Source organism: Manis javanica, chromosome 4 (assembly GCF_040802235.1).
Source record: "Manis javanica isolate MJ-LG chromosome 4, MJ_LKY, whole genome shotgun sequence".
Classification (NCBI taxonomy): Eukaryota; Metazoa; Chordata; class Mammalia; order Pholidota; family Manidae; genus Manis; species Manis javanica.
Window position 1 is genome coordinate 104316275 of NC_133159.1, and position 24651 is coordinate 104340925.

General features: G+C 41.0%; 1 protein-coding gene across 2 annotated transcripts; it reads right to left on the reverse strand.

Moving 5' to 3' along the window:
* Positions 1 to 5147: 5147 nt before the first annotated feature.
* Positions 5148 to 24405, reverse strand: REG4 (regenerating family member 4). 2 transcript variants are annotated; one of them, XM_037021337.2, is made up of 7 exons: positions 24268 to 24383; positions 22150 to 22317; positions 21816 to 21988; positions 17081 to 17178; positions 12312 to 12449; positions 10678 to 10783; positions 5148 to 7203 (listed from the first exon to the last, which is right to left on the reverse strand). In XM_037021337.2, the coding sequence occupies exons 3-7, from the start codon at positions 21880 to 21882 to the stop codon at positions 7136 to 7138; spliced, it is 477 nt and encodes a 158-aa protein (XP_036877232.1). In that variant the 5' UTR covers positions 21883 to 21988; positions 22150 to 22317; positions 24268 to 24383; the 3' UTR covers positions 5148 to 7135. The 2 variants fall into 2 exon arrangements, with proteins under 2 accessions (XP_036877232.1, XP_017505537.1); XM_017650048.3 differs by lacking the exon at positions 22150 to 22317 and having other exon boundaries at positions 24268 to 24405.
* Positions 24406 to 24651: the final 246 nt, after the last annotated feature.

Sequence of the window (24651 nt, forward strand, 5' to 3'; positions counted from 1 at the left end):
ACTAAACTACATGCTAACTGCGCCTTGGCATAAGGACCAATGAGACCCACCAAATGGTTATGCTAATAAGGCATATGGAGCCGCACCAACCAGGTCAGAGCATGAGAACTATATAAGCAAGCCTCTCCTTCCCCTCTGGGTCCTGCCCAACTCATTTGTTTCACAAAGAGCTGAAGAATAAAGCTTTCTGCAGAAGAATCCTGCTGTTGTTGCATGCTGTTCTTGCCGGAGAGGACAGGGCACACGACAAGAATGTTAGAGTTGGAAGTAATCATCCATTTCAGGGTTGCCAGCTGGCTCACATGGGCAAAGGTCAATGGATCTGCTTTATTCCGCTCACACATTGTTCAAAGAAATTCATTTGACTGCTAGTTTCCCAGTCCTAATTGCCTCACACCAGACCACCTCACTTATTCATTTCTAATAAGACCCTGCAAGCATGTGAGTTTAATCTAAGACCCTCATTTTATAGATATAGAAACTGAAGCTTAGAAGGGAGGAGACGTGCCCAAGATTACAAAGATTTTAAAAGGCAATCAAACTTAGGGAGAGGTTTTGTGCTGTACCAGTTCGGAGTTTCTTCTAAAGCAGTCTTATCAAAACCAGGGGAAGTTCCTGGAAGATGTGAGGGACCCTTGATCTGAAGCTAACACTAGTTAGCAAATGAAGTTTTTCAGGGTATTATTGACAGAGGTCTTGATAAGGTTGAAGGGAGGGAGAGTGATTAAGCCCACTGATCTCTCACTTTACTGGGAACCTTTGAAGTGTTACAAAATAATTGGGTTAAGTGGCTTGGCATTTTGATTAAGAAGGAAGTTATAATTAAGTGGATAGATGGAGGAATACAGGGGAGAGATGGAAATCATTCTGATAGTGGTGATATTGGGAGAGGAGATTGAGGTGAGGAACACGAACATTTAGTGAATAAATAGGTTTAGATTTAAAGGTTTTTTTTATGGAACAAGGATGATATTTTACGGCAACTAACTAAACTCTAAAGCTTTCCAGAAGCAAAGAAGTTGCTGAAGATGCTTTCTGGCTGAATTTTTCCTCCCCTTCTGGTAAAGTGTTTTCATAACTTTAAGTCAGTTTTATTGTGGTATAATTTACTTACTATTAAATTCATCCTTTTTAGGTGTGCTTTGTGATGGAGTGACAAATGTAAATACCTGTATAACCACCACCCAATGGTGATATAAAACATTTCCATGACCCAAAGGCATTCCCTCCTGTCCCTGTGCAGTCAGTCCCTTCTTCCACCTGCAGCTGCTGGCACGCACAGCTCTGCTTTCTGTCATTGGAGTTTCCCCTTTTCTAGAGTTTCAGATAGGTGGATTTTTAAAGCATGTAATCTTTTGAGTTTGGCTTCTTGCACACAGCATAATGATTTTTGAGATTTGTCCTTGAGTGCATCAGTAATTTGTTTCCTTCTATCACTGAAATGTCCATTGTATGGATATGCCACAGTTTGTTAATCTATTCACCAGTAGGTTTGTATTTGGGTTTTTTCCAGTTCTGTGCCATTATGAGTTAAACTATCACAAATGAAACTGCTATTAACAATTGCATAAAGGTCTCTGTGTGGACTGTGTTCTGATTACTCTTGGGTAAATATACAGGAAAGGATTGTTGGGTTGCATGGTAAGTAGGTTTAACTTTATAAGAAACTGACAAGCTTTTCTAAAGTGGCAGCATCATTTTGTCATCCCCACAGCAATGTACGAGGTTCGGGTTGCTGTGTATCCACACCAACATTTTTAAATGTTTAATTAGCCCTTTTAATTTTAGCTTTCTAGTAGATACGGAGTGGGATCACATTTGGTTTTGTTGTTTTGGATGTTTAAAAACAACTTTCTTGGGGTATAATGCACATACTATACAATTCTCCCATTTAAAGTGTGCAACTCAGTGATTTTGGTATATTACATTATTAATTTTAAAAATTTTGGAAATATATATATGTAGCCTCAAACTGTCCGTTTTAACCATTTTAATTATACAATTCGCTGGCATTAATTATATTCACAATGTTGTACAATTATCACCACTATTTCCAAAATTTGTATCACCTAAAGAACAAACTATGTAAACATTAAGCAATAACTCCCTTTTCCCTCTACTCCCTAGTCTCTGGTAACCTCTAATCTACTTTCTCTTTCTAAGAATTTGTCTATTCTAGATATTTCATACAAATGGAATCACACGTATGTGTCATTTTGTGCCTGTGAAGATGTGGGAAAATTGCATATTACTGTTCAGAATGTTAAATGGTACAACTGCTGTAAAAAATAATTTGGCAGTTCCTTGCAAAGCTAAACATAGAATTACCCCGTAACCCAGAAATGCCATTCCTAGGTATATACCCTCCAAAAATGAAAGTAGGACTTGAACAGATACTTGTACACAAATGTTACATCACTTGGCATGTTTTCAAAGTTCTTGCATGTTGTAGGCTATCTCAAAACTTCATTCCTTTTATGGCTGAATAATATTCCATTATTTATACATATGTTTTATTTGCCTGTTCATCTGCTGGTGGATACTTGCGTTGTGAATAATGCTGCTATAAACATTGATGTACAAGTATCTGTTCAAGCCCCTGCTTCCAATTCTTTTGGACATATACTTGGGAGTGGAATTTCTGGGTCACAGGGTAACTCTGTTTAGCTTTGCAAGGAACAGCCAAACTTTCCCACAGCAGTTCCACTATTTTACATTCTAATCAGTAATACACAATTTTTCCACACCCTCAGGAACACTTTTCTGTTTTTTTTTCATTATAGCCAGTCTAGTAGGTGTGAAGTAGTATCTACTTATGGTTTTATTTGCATTTCTCTAATGACTAATGATTCTGAGTATTTTCTCATGTGCTTACTAGCTATTTGTGTGCCATTTTGGGGAAATGTTTGAGTTTTTGTTCATTTTTCATTGGGGTTGTTCATTTTTTTGTTGTTGATTCATAGGGTTTCTTTGTATATTCTGGTATTACACTTTCATCATATATATAATTTGCAAATATTTTCCCCCAGGTTTTCTTTTCACTTTCTTGATAATGTCTTTTGACTCACAGAAGTACTTAATCTTAATTCAGTTCAATTAATCAAACTTTTCTTTTGTTGCTTGTGCTTTTGATGCCCTATATAAGAATCCTTGTCAAATCCAAGGTCATGAAGTTTTACCCCATGTTTTCTTCTAAGAATTTTATGGTTTAGCTCTTACATTTAGGTTATTGACACACTTTGAGTTGATTTTTGCATAATGTGAAGTAGTAGTTCAGTTCAATTATTTTCCATGGGGAGCACCATCTATTGAAAAGACTATCTTTCCTCTATTGGATAGTTTTGGCACTCTTACAAATAATTAACTGGGTATAGATACATACATATATTTCTGGACTTTCAATCCTATTCCATTGGTCTGCATGTCCATCCATATGTCAGTACAATATTGTTTTGACTACAGTAGCTTTGCAGTACATTTTGAAATTAGAAAATGTGAATCCTCCAACTTTGTTCTTTATCAAGATTGTTTTGACTATCTAGGGCCCCTTACACTTCCACATAAATTTGAGATTCAGCTATTCTATTTCTGCAAAACAGCCTGTGGGATTTTGATAGGGATTGTGTTGAGTCTGTAGATTATTTTGGATACTACTGACATCTTAACAATATTAAATCTTTCTATCCATGAGCATGGGATGCCTTTCCATTTATTTAGGTCTTCTTTCATTTCTTTCAGCAATGTTTTGTAGTTTTTAGTGTATACAATCTTTATCTTCTTAAATTTATTCCCAAGTATTTTATTCATTTAAATGTTATTATTAAATAAATAAATAAATGTTATTATAAGTGGAATTACTTTCTTAATTTCATTTTTGGATTGTTTATTGCTGGTGTATAGAAATGCAACTGATTTTTGTGTGTTGATCTCATACCTTGAAAATTTTCTGAATTTATTTATTAGCTCTTATAGCTTTCTTATTCAGTATTTTACATATAAAGGGCCATGTCATCTGCACATTTTTACTTCTTCCTTTCCAATTTGGATGCTTTTTACTTCTTTTTCTTGTCTAACTACTCCAGCTAGAACCTCCAGTACAATATGGAATAGCAGTGGTAAAAACAACTATTCTTGTCTCATGCCTGATTTGGGGGTAAAGTGTTCAGTCTTTCACCACTGAATATGATTTGTGAAATCATATTTTCAAAATGATATGTATTTTTGAAAAAGGCTTTTATCGTGTTGAGTAAGTTCTTTTTTATTGTTTCTGAAATGTGTTTTAATGTGGAAGGGCAATGGACTTCATCAAATTTTTTTCTTCATAAATTGAGATGGTCGGTAGATTTTTTTGCCTTCATTTTATTAATGTGACATATTACTTGGTTTTCTTGTGTTGAATCACACATTCCAAGGATAACCACATTTGCTTTTAATTTGAAGTGCTCTAGTGACTAGTGATGTTGAATATCTATTCATGTTCTTTTTGGCCGCTTGCATTTCTGCTTTGGTGAAGTATCTGTTCATATCTTTTGCCCCATTTAAAAATAATTGAATTGTCTTGTTGAGTTGAAAGGCTTTTCTCAGATACATATTGTACAAATATGTTTTCCCATTCTGTGGCATGTCTTTTACCTTTTTAACAGCATATCTTAAGAGCAAAGTTTTAAGTTTTGAGATAATTTGTCACATTTTTCTTTCATGGTTTCATTTTTTGTGTACTAAGACATGTAATGCAAAATCAAAAGTTTTCCAGCTATATTTAAGCTTTAAAATAAATTCTTTCTGGGTTAATCTTCATGCCCTCAAATTAGTCTCCTCTGCCTTTATTCATGTAGTGACTACAAAGACTTTATATACAGTAAGTCTTATTGAAATGTGTACTGAATTTTTGAATTAATGCTTGGTATATACCTCCTTCACTATCTTATGCTGTATTGTTTCCTGTGTGCTCATGTACATGCCAGGCAGATACATACACAGAGATTTCTAGAATGCAAGTTTTATCCTATGCTACGGTCCTTCTAGTCTCCAGCAGAAGATGTCAGGTAGTGTCACAGAAGTTAGGCAGCTAATTTTGATAGCTCACATGACTTCCATACAGGATATTTGTTAGGCACATATGCAAGGACCCATTCAAAACTCTCTACATCTTTTAACTAATTTAATCCCCAAATCCCTGAGAAAAAAAGAAGAGGCTCAGAGACTTTAGGCTCCATATCATACAGCCAGTTTGAGACAGAGCCAGTCAGACCCAGAGCAGCTTAATTCCAAAACCTTTGCTCTTCCCATTGGACTAAACCACCATAGACCATGACTGGAGTCTTTATATAAGTGAGCATATCTTTAGAAACAATGTCTTTCTCACATGAGATGCTTCTCCAGTGTCTCAATTCAGACCTGACTCTGAAGTGGGTCCTTAGAATAGAGTTTCCCAAAGGATGCTCCTTAGCACCCAGGTAGAGAACCACCTTGCTCCACTCTTAGCCCAGTGTGTCACCAGGTCCACACAAGAGGGCTGTATAGTTTGTGCAGTGCACAAAAGTACATGACTAAGAATCAAGTAGGGGCTGGAGTCCAGCCTGCTTTGTAAACCCTGAAGGTCCATGAGGACATCCTTTCTTCCCACAAAGGCACCAAGTCTGCTACTTGTATCCCTGAACCTTTTTAGGAGATGCTGGCTGCTTTTTGCTGAAGTTAACTTTATGCTTTCAAAGAATGACCCTTTTTCATCTGCCTGTCATCTTGTCTGAGCTCTCACTATTAAGAGATTTATCCTTTGGGTTAACAATCTCTCAATGCTTGAGGGAGAAATACATTATTTATGATGTTTTCCCCTTTGACAACCAAAAGAATGACAAGAATGTGGTGGGAGGAAGGAAGAAGAAAAGGAGGAGAGAAGAAGAGAGTGGGAGGGAGGGTCGATGTTCTGTCTCACTTCCCTTTTCTTCATTGTATCTGTTTTTCAGCCAGCACTTGATAGCTACCCAGTCTGCTAAGTTGATGGGGAGTCTACTCAGGTTAGGGCATAAGATTCTATTGGTTTAACTGGTTGGCAGTGCAACGTGGGTGATGCAAGTGACCACCCACACAGCCTGTGCTGCATAGCCCAGCCACATGCCCTTTCTTCTCCAGTGGCATTCCCCTCTAAGACATGCAAATATGATCAATAGATTCCTGACTCAGGGAGTCACAAATCTGTATGAGGGAAAAATTATTTCCTCAGTATTCGAGCAAACCACCTCAATCTCAAACAAGGCCAAGAGTCTTGATCAAAGGGACACAGCCTGTTAGTGGCAGAGAAGAAATGAGCACTGAAGGCCCAGGTCAGCTCCACGCACAGCTGTGACGGTCATTTCCCCTCATATACTACAGTATTCACAATTAAATATCCCAGCCACCCACTCATCCCTGCTCAGAGTTTGTCCAGGCATGTCACCTCCATCTCTCCTCTATTCAAACTAGGGTTGCAACTGGGGAGGAGTTATTCTGAGGAGGTTGAAGGGAGAGACTCGGAGGAAGATGACGAAGAAACACTTGGGTATGTTTGTATGTTTTGAGTCTTATTTCACTTTTGTGCTCCCATGACTACTGAATTGGAAGAGAACAAACGTCTATGCATACAACTCTTTGGTAAAAAAGATAGCCCTGAAATCTTGGCCCACATTTGCCTAACAGAGACCGTACTGGTAAGCATTCCCTATGACAAAATCAAAACTAAGCAGGTGTCTGAGGAGGAGGATGTGGGCAATAGAGAGAAGGCAGAGCTGTGCAGAAGCTGAAGAGGGCAAGAGGCTCATTCCTGAGCTCCCTCCTCTTGTTTTCAGACCTTATCCCTTACGGCCAAAGACCTAGCTATAACACACTCCACCTGTCTGCTCCAGGCGGCTGAAGTGGGGCGGAGACATGAGGAGTGCTGTGGAAAGAGGTTCTGGGGCAACCACTAGAGGCAGAAGCTACTGTCATCCCAATGTTGAGGTCTCTGCCTCTAAGCCTAAAAAAATCAGTGCAGTCAGAGCCTCATCAGCCTTAGTTGCTATGTTTACTGCCTGAGACAAGGATCAGATGGAGCCAGCATGGCAGACAGAGAAGAGGAAGAGGCTTGTGCAGGGCTGGGAGAATCTGGGTTGTGGCTGTGCTATGGTCGGTACTTGCACAGGAAGTGTTGGAGCTTGCTGCATTCATTGGCGTCCCAAGTTAAAAAATCTGTAAGAAAACAAGCAGACATTTAAATCCATCTGGTTCTGTACTGGGCTTACCAGCATTATCTGGGTGCTTTGCTTGGATCCATGGACAAGGTCCCATGCTGGTTAATTTTATGTGTCAGCTTGGCTAGGATGTGGTGGCCAGTTGTTTGATGAAACACCAGTCTACATGTTGCTGTGAAGGTATGTTGTTAGATGTGGTTAGTACTTAAGGCGTAGACTTCAAGTAAAGCGGATTACCCTCCATAACGTGGGTGATCATCCAATCAGAGAAGACCTTAAGAAAGCAGACCAAGGCTCCCTGAAGAGCAGTGAATCCTGCCTCCAGACTGCCCGTGGACTCTAGACTGCTGGCCTGCCCTGTGGATTGCAGACTTACCAGCCCCAGCAATGCACGAGCCAGTTCCTTAAAATAAATCTCTAGCTCTCTCTAGGTATATCCTATTACTTCTGTTTCTGTGGAGAACCCAGACTAAGACTAACACAGGTACTAACTTTGTTAACAGAGAGAAAGGCAATTTAACCATTAAAAACAATTGCAGAAGCTCCACACCAGCACTGCTCTTGAGGAAAGACAAGGCCTGACATAAACCATCTGAAAACAGGGACTCCTTTGTGTTTGAAACAAGATGCTGAGGCTGATCTTTCCAAAAACCACAGCTGAGCCTCTAAGAAGCTTCTGTTTGAAATTCAAAATATTGGAAGCTGTTAAACTGGCAGCACACCAAGAGGCCCCCCATTTATAAAGGAATGAGAGCAAGAAAGAGGTGACCTTTCCAGAAACCAAGCTCCATGATGCACTTGTCATCCCGGGGTTTCGGCAGTGTGACAAGTCATCAGCTGTCTGCATGGGCTCTGACCTGCAGGACCCGCCCTGAGGCCAGTGTGTGCTGGGAGGGTGGGTGAGAGCCCTGGAGCACGAGGGTGGGCCTGGCGGCATGGCCAGCAGAGGAGGGTAAGAGAAGATGGGTCCTGCCATGCCAGGCCAGAGCCAGGCCACAGAGTGTGCATGAAATGGAGACTACGGGCGTTCTGGGCACTGACACAGCATGGGGCAAAGAGAACACGGCATGAGGCTTCACACACCCACGGGAAGCACGGCCAGCTCAGCCACAGCACTAGCCCGGGAGGTGCCTGCTTTCACTCTCCTCACCCTTCTGAGTGCTAGAGGGGGAAGCACAGGGTGGCCTTCGATGAGAGACCATGTCTGCCCGCACCCCGGAGCACAAGGATCATGAGCCTCACCTGCCCCGGGATAAACATTTCGCACATATTAGGATGAAGAGTACTATTATTTTCCCCTTATCACGAAGAGGCAACTGAGGCACAAAGAAGTAAGAAACCTGCTCAAGGCCACACAGCAAAATGGAGCAGCCAGAATCCCAGCCAGGCATTCGGAGGGAGAGCCCATGGTCCTGACCCAAACTTTACCGAAGATGAAATTACTTTTTAAAATGTAGAGCCCTAATTATTTTTATTAAATGTTCCAAAGTGAACCATGGTAATATAAAAGAGGAGTCAGCTAGGGGAGGAAGGATGAACGGGGTAAAATGTCCTCTTTAGGGTCTTTGTGAATAGATGTAAAAAAGGAACAAATCCGCTCACAGACATGCACACAGAGGGTAGGTGTGTAGCTGTGTTTGGGAACGTTAATATACCCTTTGAGTCTTAACAGAGCAATTCAAGCACCGAGTTGGTGGGGCTGAATCTGTTGTACAAATATAAAATGATACTGATGGTACTGAGGGTGAAGTTCTCTTAAATTCTACCTTCCACCCATTTCTCTCTAATCCTTGTTTCATTCCTTGTGCTGTTCTGCCTGAAGAGCCTGTACTCGGATAGTAGGGGCTGGGCTGTGTTAAGCTGCAAAGGGAAGCATGTGCACATGGTCCGATGTTCACAGGAGGGCATCAGTTAGGCTTTTGGTTCCCACCAGGCAGCTTCGTTATTGCTGAAGGAACTTTGCTGAAGTGAACTTTGCTTGGTTAACTCTTGTGATGGGTTTCTCACTCCTTCTTGGAGTAGCCCATTCTATTTTGCACAGTGCTAATTGTTCAAAAAACTGTTCCTTAATTTCGATAGAAATCCACATTTTGGTAGGGTCTACCTATCAGTCTTGGTTGTGTTCTTTCCATCTGAGCTGACTTCTGCCTCTGATAACAGCAGTTGTGGTCTGTGGGAGTCAATGAAAAGTCCTTCCTTCGTCTGAGACAAAGACGATCTTACCGTGAAGGTCTTCCCAGACCTTGCCTCAGAGGTTGTGTCCTTATGGCCACCACCCAGCCTTTGCTGCTGGAAGTCTTCTCACTCTTTCTTGCGCATGTAAACTTCACTCCTCGGACAATGATAAGCTTTGCCTCCATGTCACTTTCCACCCATGCCCCAGTCCTGAGTCCTCAGTCCAGACCCCATCCCAGGCTCACTTCATGCCTAGGAGGGGACTCCTGGTGACACTAGGGTGGCCTTTTCTACCCACTGGCAGGTTCCCTTTGGTATCAAGTATCCATTTCATTTTTGATATTCTGTTTTCCTATTTTACAACTGAATTCTCCCACATCACTTTTTAGTTCTCAAATGAGAGTGATTTTGCCCACCCTCCACCCCTCCACCCCCAACTAAGGGACACTTAGCAATGTTCAGAGACATTTTTGGCTGTGACAACCTGTGGTGGTAGTTGTGGGGATGGGGTATCTACAGACATCTACTGACTGGAGACCACAGAATGCTGAACCTACAGCGTACACACAGGACACTCCCCAAACAAAGAATTACCCGACCCAAAATGTTATTAGTACCAAGTACTAGTAAGCACTAACTTAACTAACACAAAAAGCAAAGAGTGAAAGGCGAGAGAAATGAGGAGGCACAAATGGTTGTGCGCAGCCTGCAGCTGATGTTCTGGGCACCACTTGCTGGGCAAGAAACTCAGAGACAAGCAGGAGGGAAGACGGGGCCAAGACGGGGTGGTCTCTGGGACTCGAGGGAGCCCTAAGTGGAAGATGGAGTCTCTGGGACTCACGGGAAGCCATAAGTATAAGCAGGGTCTCCGGGGCTCGCGGGGAGCCCTAAGTGTAAGGCAGGTCTCCAGGGTTCGCTGGGAGCCCTAAGTGTAAAGAATCCAGAAAGGTGTTATACGTTTTGCTCCCCATAGTCTGACTTTCCCAAAATGTGACATTTCCCTCTCCTCACATATAACAGAATTTAGAAATAAGTACGTTTAAGAAAAAAGCAAGTGGATTTAAAAAAATATCAAGTAACTGCACAGCTGGCCCATTGATATGGCAAAGATTGTAAAATGGTCGCAAACGCCTGAAGGTTGGTAAACAATGTCTATGGCAAGGCTACTGTCCTGAGGAAAGAGGAGTTGCTGGTGTGAAATGCAGTGAGGGGAGTGGAGGTCCATTTTTGCTCTGCATAGATAAAAGGAGGGAGCTGTGCTCTGGGCAGGGGCAGTGGGTGGAGCGGCGGAACTTACTGCCTTTGGGGCTCATCTCAGCACAATACTTGTTCCCTTCCACGGACTTGCCAGTCCAGCTTCTGTAAAGGTACATGGCGCCACCGATCCACTGCCAATTCTGCTTCTGGAAACACAGGAGCCAGACCAGTGAGGGTCAGCCCACCCACTGCCCCCAGCCCAGGCGCCCTGCAGGGATCCTGAAAACATAGTTCTCATTGCAAAACCTGGGAAAGCACAGAAATGTATAAAGAAGGAAAACTAGACAAATCACTCCATTTATCCACTAAGAGGAAAACATTACTAATATGTTAGCATACTTACTTCTGGTGTGAACATTCTTTCTATCACAATAATTCCACATACTAAAAATGTGGTGGTCTTTCAAATATATATTCAACTTTGTATCTTGCTTTCAAAACAGTCTTTAGTAGCAATGATGGGCCATAACTTACCTGAAGTTCTACTGGTTGATGTTTATGCTGTTTCCAATTTACAATGATTATAAAGAACATTGCTACGACCTGCTATAAACAGCTTTGTTCATAAAGCTGTTTCTCTCCTTAAAACTATTTTTTTAGGACATAATCCGAATAGAATTAATGGGCCAAAGGGCATGAATATTTTGCGCATATTGATGTGCACAGACAAACTGCTTTCCAAAACAGTTCTCTTGCACAAATTTACATCTCCACCTACTGGGTGATTTCTCCATTTCCTAAAAAATATTCATTAAGGCAAAGTAAAAATTTGATAACCTAATTAAGTCCAATTATATTGCTATTTTAATTTTCATTTCTGTAATACCTACAGACATTGCACAACTTTAGAATTCCATTATCCACTTACTTTTCTCAGTCATGAGTGTAAAGAAGTTAAATTACAAAAAATATCCGGTAGAAATAGATGTAAATATTCGTTCTATTTCTGAATGAGAGAGCTCTGATTGATAGCAATGTGAATACACCAAAATGTAAAATTAGTTGTATAAAATATTTGTAACATCTACAAGCAAAGTTTTATCAAGAAACAGAAGGTCTGAGTTTCTCTCCTTGTGCTTCATGTTTGTTTAGGTTAACTATAGAAGCCCCACAAAGAATCTGAAAACTGCAGACCCTACATAGAGACCTCAGCAACCATCCCAAAAACCTCACATGCCATTCTTTACAATGAGGTATTGGCAGAGGGTAAAAGGAGGGTTCAGTGAAAACAGGGACAACGTCAAAAACATAATAGCATCTAGAGATACACTTAACTAAATGTTACCAATTTTAACTCAAGATCTAATGGGGATTTAATTAAGCTGGGTTTCATAACAGGTCTATGTGTGTGTGTGTGTGTGTGTGTGTTTATATATATGTATATCCCCATGTATACATATACAATCTTTTCTTTTAAGGCTCTGGAAAGCTGGTAATTTTGTGTTCTAAGATTCAGGAAGACTAATTATATAGAGGGTCTACTACATTACACCATTGAAATAATTTCCTCCACTGAAGCTAGACCTGGGATCCTGACCTTGAAGGACTTGGCCTCTATCAGGCATGGGACTGAAGAAGATTCACACTGTGTGCCCTTTGTCAGTAGGCCTGGGGATCAGTCCTCAGAAAGGGGCTTTCCCAAGGGGGGCATTTGTGGGCCAAGTCTGAGGTTACCTTCTGTGGGTCATGCAGGCCGATCCATACAGGCTTGTTTCTTTGATAGATACGTATGTGCTCTGCTGTGACATTGGCTTCTTTTAGACTCAGTAGAGATGCCAGGTGGGCTCCGTTTCCATATGACTGACACTCCAGCTGCGGGCAAGAAGTTGCGGTAAGGACGCCTGAGGTTCCAAAGCACAACCTCACCTCAGAAGCCTCAGAAGCCTGGACCCGCACAGCAACCCGTCCTCTGGAAGTTGTGATCTAAACCCTGCAGAGACTTCCTGTCACCAGGGAAGAAAACACAACTGCCACAAGTGTCAGCTCTCAGAGAAAGAGGCAACTCAAGACCAGGGCGTCAGTTTTAGGGGCAGTGTCACTGCCAGGCACCCTGATCTTGCCGCTCATTACTGCATGTGACCTTAAGAAGTCACTTCACTTCTCTGAGGCTCAATTTTCTTATCTATGAAATGGAGAAAATAATTACTGCTACACAAGGGAGTTGTTGTGGGGATATAATTGTTATAATTATGTATTATAATATTGCATTTCAACAAATCTAAGACACACTGATTGTAATATGTGCCATTTTTTATGTCCCACTAAGAAAGAAAAAAGCACTGCCACTTAATCTGTGACACAACTCTTATTTGTACTGTACACATATGATTTCAGAGGTGTCACAACTTGAGGACGATGCATCTAAGAACAGATGGAATGCAGTATGCTCCTCAGGGAGCACCTCCAATATGCTGAGCACCTCGCACATGCTATCCCACTGAATCCTCACAACAGTCTTAGAAGTAGGGCCCACTCTTAGTTTACAGTTGAGGAAATGGAGGATCAGAAAAGATGCCAGACTTAGTTGCCCAGAATAGAGCCTAGGTCTATGTAACTCCCAAGTTCATGTCTTCTCTACTTAAAATTGTTATTGCCCTTTATTGCATGAGACTATTATGTTGTAATTTGTAAACAGTGCTCTGTAACTTATTTTTATTTGGTCCCAAATAGGAATAGGTGAATTGCCTAAAAATCTGTGATGGTTCCTCCAGGAGAAAGGGACTCCTTCTATGTTGGCTTTTTTTTATTTTGTTATCATTAATCTATAATTACATGAAGAACATTATGTTTACTAGGCTCCCCCCTTCACCAAGTCCCCCCCCACAAATCCCATTACAGTCACTGTCCATCAGCATAGCAAGATGTTGTAGTCTCACTACTTGTCTTCTCTGTGTCGCACAGCCCTCCCCTTTCCCCCACCCCCCCACATTATACATGCTAATCATAATACCCCCTTTCTTCTTCCCCACCCTTATCCCTACCTTCCCACCCATCCTCCCCAGTCCCTTTCCCTTTGGTAAGTGTTAGTCCCTTCTTGGGTTCTGTGATTCTGCTGCTATTTTGTTCCTTCAGTTTTTCTTTGTTCTTATACTCCACAGATGAGTGAAATCATTTGGTATTTGTCTTTCTCCTCTTGGCTTATTTCACTGAGCATAATACCCTCTAGCTCCATCCATCCATGTTGGTTTTGAATTAAAGAGTCTATGTTATTGATTTTTCAGTTCTAGAAGAATGTGCCTCTCTGTCTGCCTTTCCTCCAGAATAGCCACAGGACTTATTTGATCTAGTTGGGTTTCCAGTTTCTTCTTCCCAGTTAAACTAGACCATGTATTGATACGTAACTGTCTGCTCTGTGGCAACTTCTAAAACTTGCAGTGCCAAATCCAAATTTGTTTTTCTGATGTACATCTTCACTGATCCTAAACTCTTCCTTTGCAAAGCTGCTGCCTTCACTGGTACTCAAGGGAGTGCCATCTGGATCATTGAACGACAGCTCCTATTGTTTAAGGATTGTACAGAGCATGTGGCATAACCACTCTCCAACCAGAAACTTATTGACCAATTAAACAAGGCATACATTTCATGTATACACTTTATAAATATACTTCTATAGATATAGTACATATATATATTTGACATATAACTTGATAGAGATATATACTTCATTTTCTGCTCTTTTGGGGTTGTATTGCAAGATCTGCCTCCATGATAAAACTTAAATTAATTTATTAAAAACATGTTTTTGGCTACAGTTGCTACTGCAGTGCTCACCATTAGTATCTTGCTCATGATTAGATGTGGTTAGTGTTTAAATGATAATTGAGTCCTCACACTTGCCAAGCACTTTATAATACCAAAATGCTTTGATACTTGTAATTTCATTTGACTTGCAAATTTGTGAGGCACAGAGGACAGATTACCAGTTAACATTTAGTGAGTGTACTGGTTGCAAGAGATTCCTGGGAAAGAAGAGGAAATAGGCTCTATGTGTTTAAGTGATTTTTCCCTCCAAGTTCACACAGCCAAGAGTGAGAGAGCTGGAACTTTGCCTCTTAAGTCTGGTATGAGATCTACTTGTCATTTCACTGTCCCCTCCATCTGCGACCAGGTGTCTTGAGAACTAAGCTTAAAAAATTGAATGAGTTGACACTTGTACTCAACATAGTTCTGGAGCTTCTAGTCATGGCAATCAGACAACACAAAGAAATAAAAGGTATGCAGATTGGAAAGGAAGAAGTTAAACTGTCCCTGTTTGTAGATGACATGATATTGTATATAAAAAAACATAAAAAATCCACTACAAAACTACTAGATCTAACATCTGAATTCAGCAAAGTTGCAGGATACAAAGTTAGTACACAGAAATCTGTTGCATTCCTATACACTAATGGTGAACAAGCAGAAAGAGAAATTAGGGAAACAATTCCATTCACAATTGCATCAAAAAATAAAATACTAGGGATAAACCTAATCAAGGAAGTGAAAGACCTATACACTGACAACTACAAGATACTCATGAGAGAAATTTTAAGAAGATACCAATGATTGGAAATACATCCCATGCTCATGGATAGGAAGAATTAATATTGTCAAAATGGCCATCCTGCCTAAAGCAATCTACAGATTCAGTGCAATCCCTATCAAAATACCAATAGCATTCTTCAACAAACTAGAGCAAATAGTTTTGAAATTCAGATGGAACCACAAAAGACCCTGAATATCCAAAGCAATCCTGAGAAGGAAGAATAAAGCTGGGAGGATTATGTTACCTGACTTCAAGCTCTACTACAAAGCCACAGTAATCAAGACAATTTGGTACTGGGACAAGAACTGACCCATAGACCAATGGAACAGACTAGAGAGCCCAGATATAAACCCAAGCATATATGGTCAATTAATATACAATAAAGGAGCATTGGACATGCAATGGGGAAAGAACAGCCTCTTTAACAACTGGTGTTGGCAAAACTGGACAGCTACACACAAGAGAATAAAACTAGATTATTGTCTAACCCCATACACAAAAGTAAACTCAAAATGGATGAAAGACCTGAATGTAAGTCATGAAACCATAAAACTCTTAGTAGAAAACATGGGCAAAAATCTCTTGAATATAAATATGAGCAACTTTTTCCTAAATACATCCCCTTGGGCAAGGGAAACAAAATAAAAATTGAACAAATAGGACTACATCAAGCTAAAAAGCTTCTGTACAGCAAAGAACACCATCAGCAGAACAAAAAGGCATCCTACAGTATGGGACAATATATCTGTAAATGACATATCTGACAAGGGGTTAACATCCAAAATATGTAAAGAACTCACAGACCTCAACACCCAAAAAGAAAATAACCCAGTTAAAAAATGGACGGAGGATATGAACAGACACTTCTCCAAAGAAGAAATTCAGATGGCCAACAGCCACATGAGAACATCCTCCACATCACTAATTATCAGAGAAATGCAAATTAAAACCACAATGAGATACCATCTCACACCAGTTATGATGGCCAACATCGAAAAGACTAGGAACAAGAAATGCTGGTGAGGATGCAGAGAAAGGGGAACCCTCCTCCACTGCTGGTGGGAATGTAAGCTAGTTCAACCATTGTGGAAAGCAGTATGGAGGTTCCTCAAAAAACTAAAAATAGAAATACCATTTGACCCAGGAATTCCAAGGAATTTAAAAAGACATATGCACCCCTATGTTTATCGCAACACTATTTACAATAGCCAAGAAATGGAAGCAACCTAAGTGTCCATCAGTAGATGAATGGAAAAAGAAGACATGGTACATATACACAATGGAATATTGTTCCACCATAAGAAGAAAACGATCCTACCATTTGCAGCAACACGAATGGAGCTAGAGGGTGTTATGCTCAGTGAAATAAGCCAGGTGGAGAAAGACAAGTACCAAATGATTTCACTCATATGTGGAGCATAAAAACAAAGCAAAAACTGAAGCAACAAAACAGCAGCAGACTCACAGAACCCAAGAATGGACTAACAGTTGCCAAAGGGAAAGGGACTGAGGAGAGTGAGTTGGAAGGGAGGGATAAGGGGAATAAGGGGTGTTACGATTAGCACACATAATGTAGGGGGTGGTCACGGGGAAGACAGTATAGCACAGAGAAGACAAGTAGTGACTCTATAGCATCTTACTACACTGATGGACAGTGACTGTAATGGGGTATGTAGTGGGGACTTGATAATGGGGGGACTCTAGTAACCACAATGTTGCTCATGTGATTGTACATTAATGATAGCAAAAAGAAAAATTGAATGAGTTGAACATAACAGCTCTCTTCTCTCCATTTTACTGGCAGTGACTTCTTAGAAGACCAGGGAAAGACCCTTGATTCTGGGTCAAATGAGACCTGGAGCTCTGGGTGGCCCCTTGCTTTCAAGATGCCAGTCCAAGTGTGAGCCAGATTTCTTACCTCAGCATCAGACCAACTCCTTAGCTTCAGGAAGTATCCATAGCAATTGGACTTGTAGTAAAACCACCCAGTAGCACAGCTGGGTCTCAGGATGATGCCTGCACATGAACAGAGAGCAATGACAAGTTAGGATGGCAAAAGCAAACTCCACACTTGAGCCAGTTTGCAGACCTAGAACCCCTTGAATGAAAGTGCAGCTGGGCACCCTTAAGGAAGAACCAGTGGTGCAGCTTTATACTGGTGATCTTTATGCTGTTTTAAACTATATACTGCTCATCATTCTCCTAGCCCTCCCAGGGGAACTGTGGCCTTTTACAAGGGCAGCTGTACTGGAGAACAGGAAATAATCACAGCTTTTGAGGATTGTTGGACACTGACTCTGAACTGACACTGATTCCAGGAGACCCAAAACGTCACTGTGGCCCACCAATCAGAGCAGGGTCTTGTGGAATGAAGTGGTCAATGGAATTTTAGCTCAGGTCCATCTCCCAGTGGACCCAGTGAGTCCCCAAACCCACCCTGTGGTTATTTCCCCAGTTACAGAATGCACACTTAGAATAGACAGGCGCCCACATTAGTAGTGAGGTCAGACAGCTATCATTCAAGGCAGCACAACAGTGGATGAGGGGCATAAATTGGTAGTTTTAGGCCTTATAAGGAGGGAGTGTTTCTTTTGGACAGGGGGACACAGGACAGGTAGGTGGCAACTTGGCTGGAACTTGAGGATGGTTGGGCTGTAAGGCAGTAATAGGGGAGGGAGACTTTTTAGGCAAAGAGTGTGGTGAGCAGAGGAATGGAGGCAGTAATGTGCAAGGTGTGCAGAAGAGGAGCAAGCACTTAAGTTTGCCTTAAGCACAGGCTGTCAGGCAAGCATGGTGGGAAGGTAAAGGCAAGTCAGGGCCAAGGAAGCTGTAGTTCAGAGAGCACCAGCTCTTCCTGCTGGCCAGTCGGTGAATGGGCCACCTCCCTGAATCTGAAGGTTTGTGAAGAGGGCAGATGGCTGGGAATGCAGACGGCCCAGCTGATGAAGGGAAGGGCAAGCTGACTTTGTAACAGTGTGGCTGCATTCTGGTGCCACAGGCTGGTCTTTCTGCCCCCGCAGACGTCCACAGACTGTTGTGGTTATATAGTATTTCCTCTCTTCCCACTCTGATGACAGTATTGTCACTTGTTTGCCCCACTCCTGTTCTACTTCATCTCTTGCCTCTAAATCTCCAGGGACTTCCTGTTGCTTTCGTACCAGCTCCCCACTCAGTGTAGCATTTAAGGGCTTTCCAGACCTGGCCCTCGCTGTATCTTCCTGTGTGGCACCCCAGCTCCTTTTGGAGTGCGACTCTCACTATTGGCATAGATCCCTTGCATGCGCCATGCTTTGAACCTCTGCAGGATGGATGCTAACCGACCCAGCTGAGGCACAGTGAGGAAGGTTGCAAGGGGGGGCCTCAAATGCACTAGAGACAAGCCACGAAGGTACTCGTGCACTGACATGCATCACCTACACCTTTACAAATACAAACTTCATTTTACATTAAACAAAAAGAAAGCTTTTACCGGCACTGCTGCTTCTGTGACCATTATCACAGCTTCTACATAGAAAGTGCTTTCTTGCAGCCAGGCACTGTGCAAAGGGGGTTATGCTACAGAATTATTCATTGTAAGTTTGATGACTTACATACAAACCCATGTTCCTGCCACCAACCCTCTTAATCTTGGATTTTATAAATATGGAAAAATAAGAAATTGGAAAGTTAGCAACAGAAATCATTAAAGGGTTGGAGGTTTGGTTATTTTATTAGAAGGAAAGAAAGCAAAGGAGATCCTTGACTCTTAGAGTAAAAATTGATCTTTGTAAGGACAAGGCTGATGATTGGTTGCTATTACATACGAAAGGGCTTGAATTTCAGTAAGGCACCTCCTGGAGAGCCATCAGGAAGCATGGATTGCAGCTTACCGTGGATGAGAAGATCTGGAAAGAGGTGGTAAAGAAAAGCCCGAATCTCTGTCCTCAGTCTGAGGAAAGAGACCCCTTGCATCACTCAGATGCTCCTAGTTCGGTCCATTCTGATTGTTTTGTGAACTCTGAAATGACTCCACTTGGCATTCTGGGGGCAAACATGTTTGTAAAGACCCTCCACCACCATGACCTTTGTTTTTCCTGAATCCAGGTGATGAGGGCTGAGCTCTCAGAGATCCACAAAGAGGACCTGGAGGGGTCAGCACAAAGGAGCCCCAACACCATGCTTGAGGCCAGGCTGTTAGTTCACTCTCTCCTCTCTCTGTCTCTGTCTCTATGAGCAGCACTCTCTGTCTCTGCCCATCTCTCTCTGTCCAACTCTTTCCCTGGGCATCTCCGTATCTTTCTGACTGTTCCTATGTATTCCTCCATCTCTCTCTTGCTGCCTTTAGCTCTCCCTGTGTGTGTCTCTCTGTCTTTTTCCTGTCTTTCTATTGGGCTCTGTGCCTTTTTGACTGTCTGTCTATCTCACTGCCTCTGATTCTTTCCTTCTCCCCTTCCTCCTTACCCACTTTTCTCTCTCTCCTCTACCCTTAGTGCCCCTCACCACACCATATACAGCCATGGCCATGTGCTGGCCAGTGGAGACATGTCAGCTCCTAGAAATACCCCTATGCTACCCTGCTGGGTCCCACAGCAGGTAAGTGACAGAGACAGGATTTGATCTAAGACAAATCCTGGTTCATCTCCAGGTAGAAGTGCTTAGTCACTGTGGTCATTTGACTCCATTTATTTGGCTTGAAACCAGTATCAGCCACAAACAGTCACTCAGATTGCCTTGTCCAATCACCAGGAGCTTCCTGAGAGGTAAGAATGCACATCCCCATTGTGTACACTCAGATGAGGACGGAGGTGCAAGCCGGGAGAGAAGCCATGTTCCCGCAGCACCTCCAGACCTCTGCTCTGCCTCTCATGGTGCCAGAGCACCCCCATTTCTCCCATGTCAGGAGCTTTGTGCTCCTGGAATCTTGCCTGGACACCTAGTAGTCTTTTTACTCAACCACCTACTAGGGATGCAACCTTGGGGACATTATTTAACCTCTATAGTTTCGGTTTTCTTTTTTGTACAATAAAGAGGACAGAAGATATGAACAGACACTTCTCCAAAGAAGAAATTCAGATGGTCAACAGCCACATGAGAAGATCCTCCACATCACTAATTATCAGAGAAATGCAAATTAAAACCACAATGAGATGTCACCTCACACCAGTTAGGATGGCCAACATTGGAAAGACTAGGAACAACAAATGCTGGTGAGGATGCAGAGAAAGGGGAACCGGAACCCTCCTCCACTGCTAGTGGGAATGTAGGCTAGTTCAACCATGTGGAAAGCAGTATGGAGGTTCCTCAAAAAACTAAAAATAGAAATACCATTGGTATACATCAGTTTCCTTTTTTGTACAATAGACTAACAATATACACTTTCGTTATAGACTTTTCAAGAGAATTCAATGGGATAATGCATGTGCTATGATTAGCATTGAGCTAGTATATAGTGATTGTTCAATAAACAACAGCTACTTAATAAACTTTAACTATTAAAATAATCAAATAATAACCAATGTAATATTTTTGAAAATTGTACAGAATAAAGTTTTTTTATTGTCCATAAATCATATTGCTCTTTGTCTCCCTATATATTGATGTAATGCATACATTACTACAGATGAAGACCAACCACAGATCAGGACAAAGAAATCACTGTTGAAGCAATAGGGAAATAATCTTGACCACCACGTCTTATTGAGAGAAAAAATGAATTCCTAAGTTTCCCATACCTCCCTTAAGTGCAGGATTGGACTTTTCCCATAAGCCATAGTGCAAAGAGTCTGTAGGATGTGTCATAAAACAGGCTGCCCCAAGACAGCAGCAGTAAGTAGAAAGTCTTTCTGATCTGTGAGGGAGATCTGTGAATGAGTGATGGAAGGCCAGTGGTGAGTGTTTTTGCAATACCTCATCCAGGGAGAAAAACCAAAGAGGTTCAGTGGAATCCCAGAGTAGGGTGGCTTGATCCTCACTCCCCAGGGTATATACAGGCACTTGGGAGTAAGAGCCAGAACAGCACATAATCTTGCTATGTGACCTTGGGCAATTCTTTACCTTTCTTTGGGCCTCATTTTCCTCACAAACAGAACAAAGGAATACCCCAGATGAACCCACATTTCATTTCCTTCCATTTCAGATCATCTATGATACTTATTCTTAGCTCACACATAGATTTCTTCCCCTGCTTCTCCACTGGGCGACCCTGGGGGTTGCTTTCCACTCTGTTGACATACTGCTTGGTACTTGATGTTAGCTGTACATATGTGTAGGGACCATCTCTCCCACTAGGCTGTAAGTCCCTTGCAAACTGGAATTCCTGGTTTGTGCCACTAGGAAAACAATGCATACATACTAGGTAGCTCTAACTATAGCTATCGTTGATTCATTGCTAGGTGTCAGATGCTTTAAATACATTAAATCTACTCTCACAATAAACTTCCAGAGTAATTCTTACAACCTACATTTAGTTGATGATTTAATTATGGCTTACAACCTTACAAGATTAGAATTTGATTCTGAAGACCTTGCACTTGTTACCACATCACATTGTCTTTCATTTCTGTCTTTGACATCTATTTCCTCCAGTGCCTCCATGTTTTCAGGGGAACAGATGGATATGTCAGTGCGTTGCATGAACATTGACTGTGGGCTCATTCCAGTTGAGTAACTCTTACCATCCAGGACTTGGGTGCTGGCTGCACAGCAAACCAGAAGGAACAGCCACATGCTCATGGAAGCCATCTTCCTCTTCCCCGGAGGACAGAAGTGCTTCAGAAACGTCTGCAGCAAGGATCTGAGTCCTTGTTAGTTTCTACTTGAAGCTCCTGGATTCACCCAGATCTGCAATCTGAACACATTCACATGGGTGAGAAAGACCTAGAAATTTAGGTACCAAATCACATATGGAAGAAAAAATAATTTTCTGGCTAAGCCCAGGTTATACAACAAAGGGAATTCAAGATAAATAGAGAGACTAGGAAAATTTAACTTGTGAGATTTTGTTCTCACCTAAAAGGCCTCTGGGTCAGTTCCAGAGACCTAACAGAGCTGAATAGTTTGCAGGTCTGGATGGAGGTATTCCGGATATTGTGAAGAGCCTGCCCCTGCTATTCTCAGGAGAGCCAGTAGAGGGGGTCCCAGGCAAGCTTTCTCCTAGATGAGGCGGTAACGCACCTTCTATAATGAAGTCAATCAAATCAAGTCAGTCCTAACGGGGAATTTTTGATGGCAGAATTAAAAGTGAATATATGACCGATACCCACATTTCACAGATGAGAAAACATGAAGCGGATGGGTATGAAGTCATTTGGTCATTGTCACACAGCTACAACCAGATTTCCTGACTTCAGTTCATCATCTTACCTTTATACTTAGGTGGTAACCACATTTTTTTTAAAAAAAGAAAAGAAAATAACTTTTTTTCCCATTACCAAACAGTACATGAATTATTAAAAGATCAACAAAACACTAGAAAATAGAAAGTAAATCCCATCTCCCAGAGAGAAACAATTTAGTGAATAGCTTACAGACATCTTTCTATGCACATCTATATTTGTGCATAATTATATACAATGTATATATACATATATAAGGATGTGTGTGTGTGTGTGTGTGTATACACATACATATGTATAGATAGATGGAACTATATAGTTCTCTAACCTGGTTTTATTTCTCAGAAACGGATTGATTGTAATGAACCTTTTCCCACTCACATAACTTCTTTGCAGCTTTGATTCTATCTTTAAAATAAATTCGGATACACAGGATTGTGGATTGACAGAACAAGCATGTTATCATGTTGATACCCTTGACTAAAATGCCCTCTGAATGGACTGTACTGTACATTCTGCTAATATTGCACAGGAATGCTAGTTTCTTCAAATCTTTGTCCAGTTTCTTTCTTGCTAATTTTGTTATATTAATAAAGAAAAGCCTCATTGTTTTTGTTAGCATTTAAAAATATTAATGAAGCCAAACATCTTTTTATATAATGAATGGCTTTTAAAATTTTTTCTGTGAGTTTTTGGATTACAGCTTTGTACATTTTTCTGTTTGATTGTTTATCTCTTTTTCTCAGGAATTTGTGAGGCCTTTCTGTATATATTTATTGTCTTTTTTATATTACACAGAATATTCCCCAGTATATTTTCTTTCAGTTATATTTTTTCCATACTGAAAATTTCAAAAATTGTTATATTTATCTTCTCCTTTATAACTTTAGAATTTGTATCAGAAAATCTGGCAATTGACCTCCACATAAGATCAAAATATACATCCAATATTTCTTCTCTGTTCATCCGACATTTATTTAAGTGTAAGTATGGCATTAGGTCCAGAATTTTTCTCCAAATAATTATAAAGATGAATAATTCATGGAGTTTTCATTTGAGCATACTTTATCATCCAAATCAGGATATATGTTCTAACTTTCATACAATAGATTGCTTAAGGGGAATGATAGTATAATATTGGAAATGGAAACTTGTCTGGAAAATCTAAAGATAAAAATCTATAGGAACACTTGGACAGAATGTTAATAAAGAGGGAAACAGAAGGTGAAGAGTGTGGGGCTGTGGTGACCCCCTCTTTTTAACATTGCATTAACTGCACTCCCGGACGAACTTCCTTTCCAAAAGTGATGGAAGTATTTTCAATGTCCTGAAACCCCCTTAAGATACAAATAGCAGGAACTTCTTTGTCAAGCCGAATATCTGGGGGTAGGGAGGTAAAACATCTTTTTAAATAGTCTATAAGTGAACTGACATTTATTGAATGATCACCTGTTATCTAATTTAATCCTCATAACTAGGCTGCGGGTTGCAAATATCATTAAGTTATGTTACCCATGAAGACACTGAAGTTCATTAAGATTAAGTAACTTTTACAAAGTTTCACAGCTGCTAGATTGCCCAGCCATGATTCATCCTAGCACTGGTACCAAAGTTAATGTTCTTTATTATAAGGGAAGAAAGGAAGTAACTAATTCACATCAAACAAAACAGCAACAAAAAGCATGGCTAACATCATTAGCGTTATAACTTGTCCCTTCTGGCCCAGTTAATAGTCAGCAAGGGAAAACACAGTCAAAGAAAGCCCTCTGTCCTCCACTGCAGGGACAATTACCTGGATGGCATGCAAGGCTCTGAGGTCCCCTGTCTTTTTCCACGTCCTGAGAGATCCCAGGCAGTTTCTGGAGTTCTTATATCTTCTTGCCTCATGAATTATGTGTGACCTTTGTTTTAATCGTAGAGCAAAATGTTTACAAATAATAATCTATCCATAAAAGTCTTATCTACACTCAAAGAAAATAGTATGAGAGATGGCTTGAGAAAGTATCTAAGTTGTATTTTAACAGCCAGAAGAACCTCTCCCTATTTGTAAACAGAACTTTTTATTCACATTTCACGTTATCACAGTTGACAATATCCTGTAATCTGTTACAAACCTTTCTTCCTCTCTCATTTATTATTTTTCTTTTGGCTCTTTTTATCCCTTAGTATTTTTGAT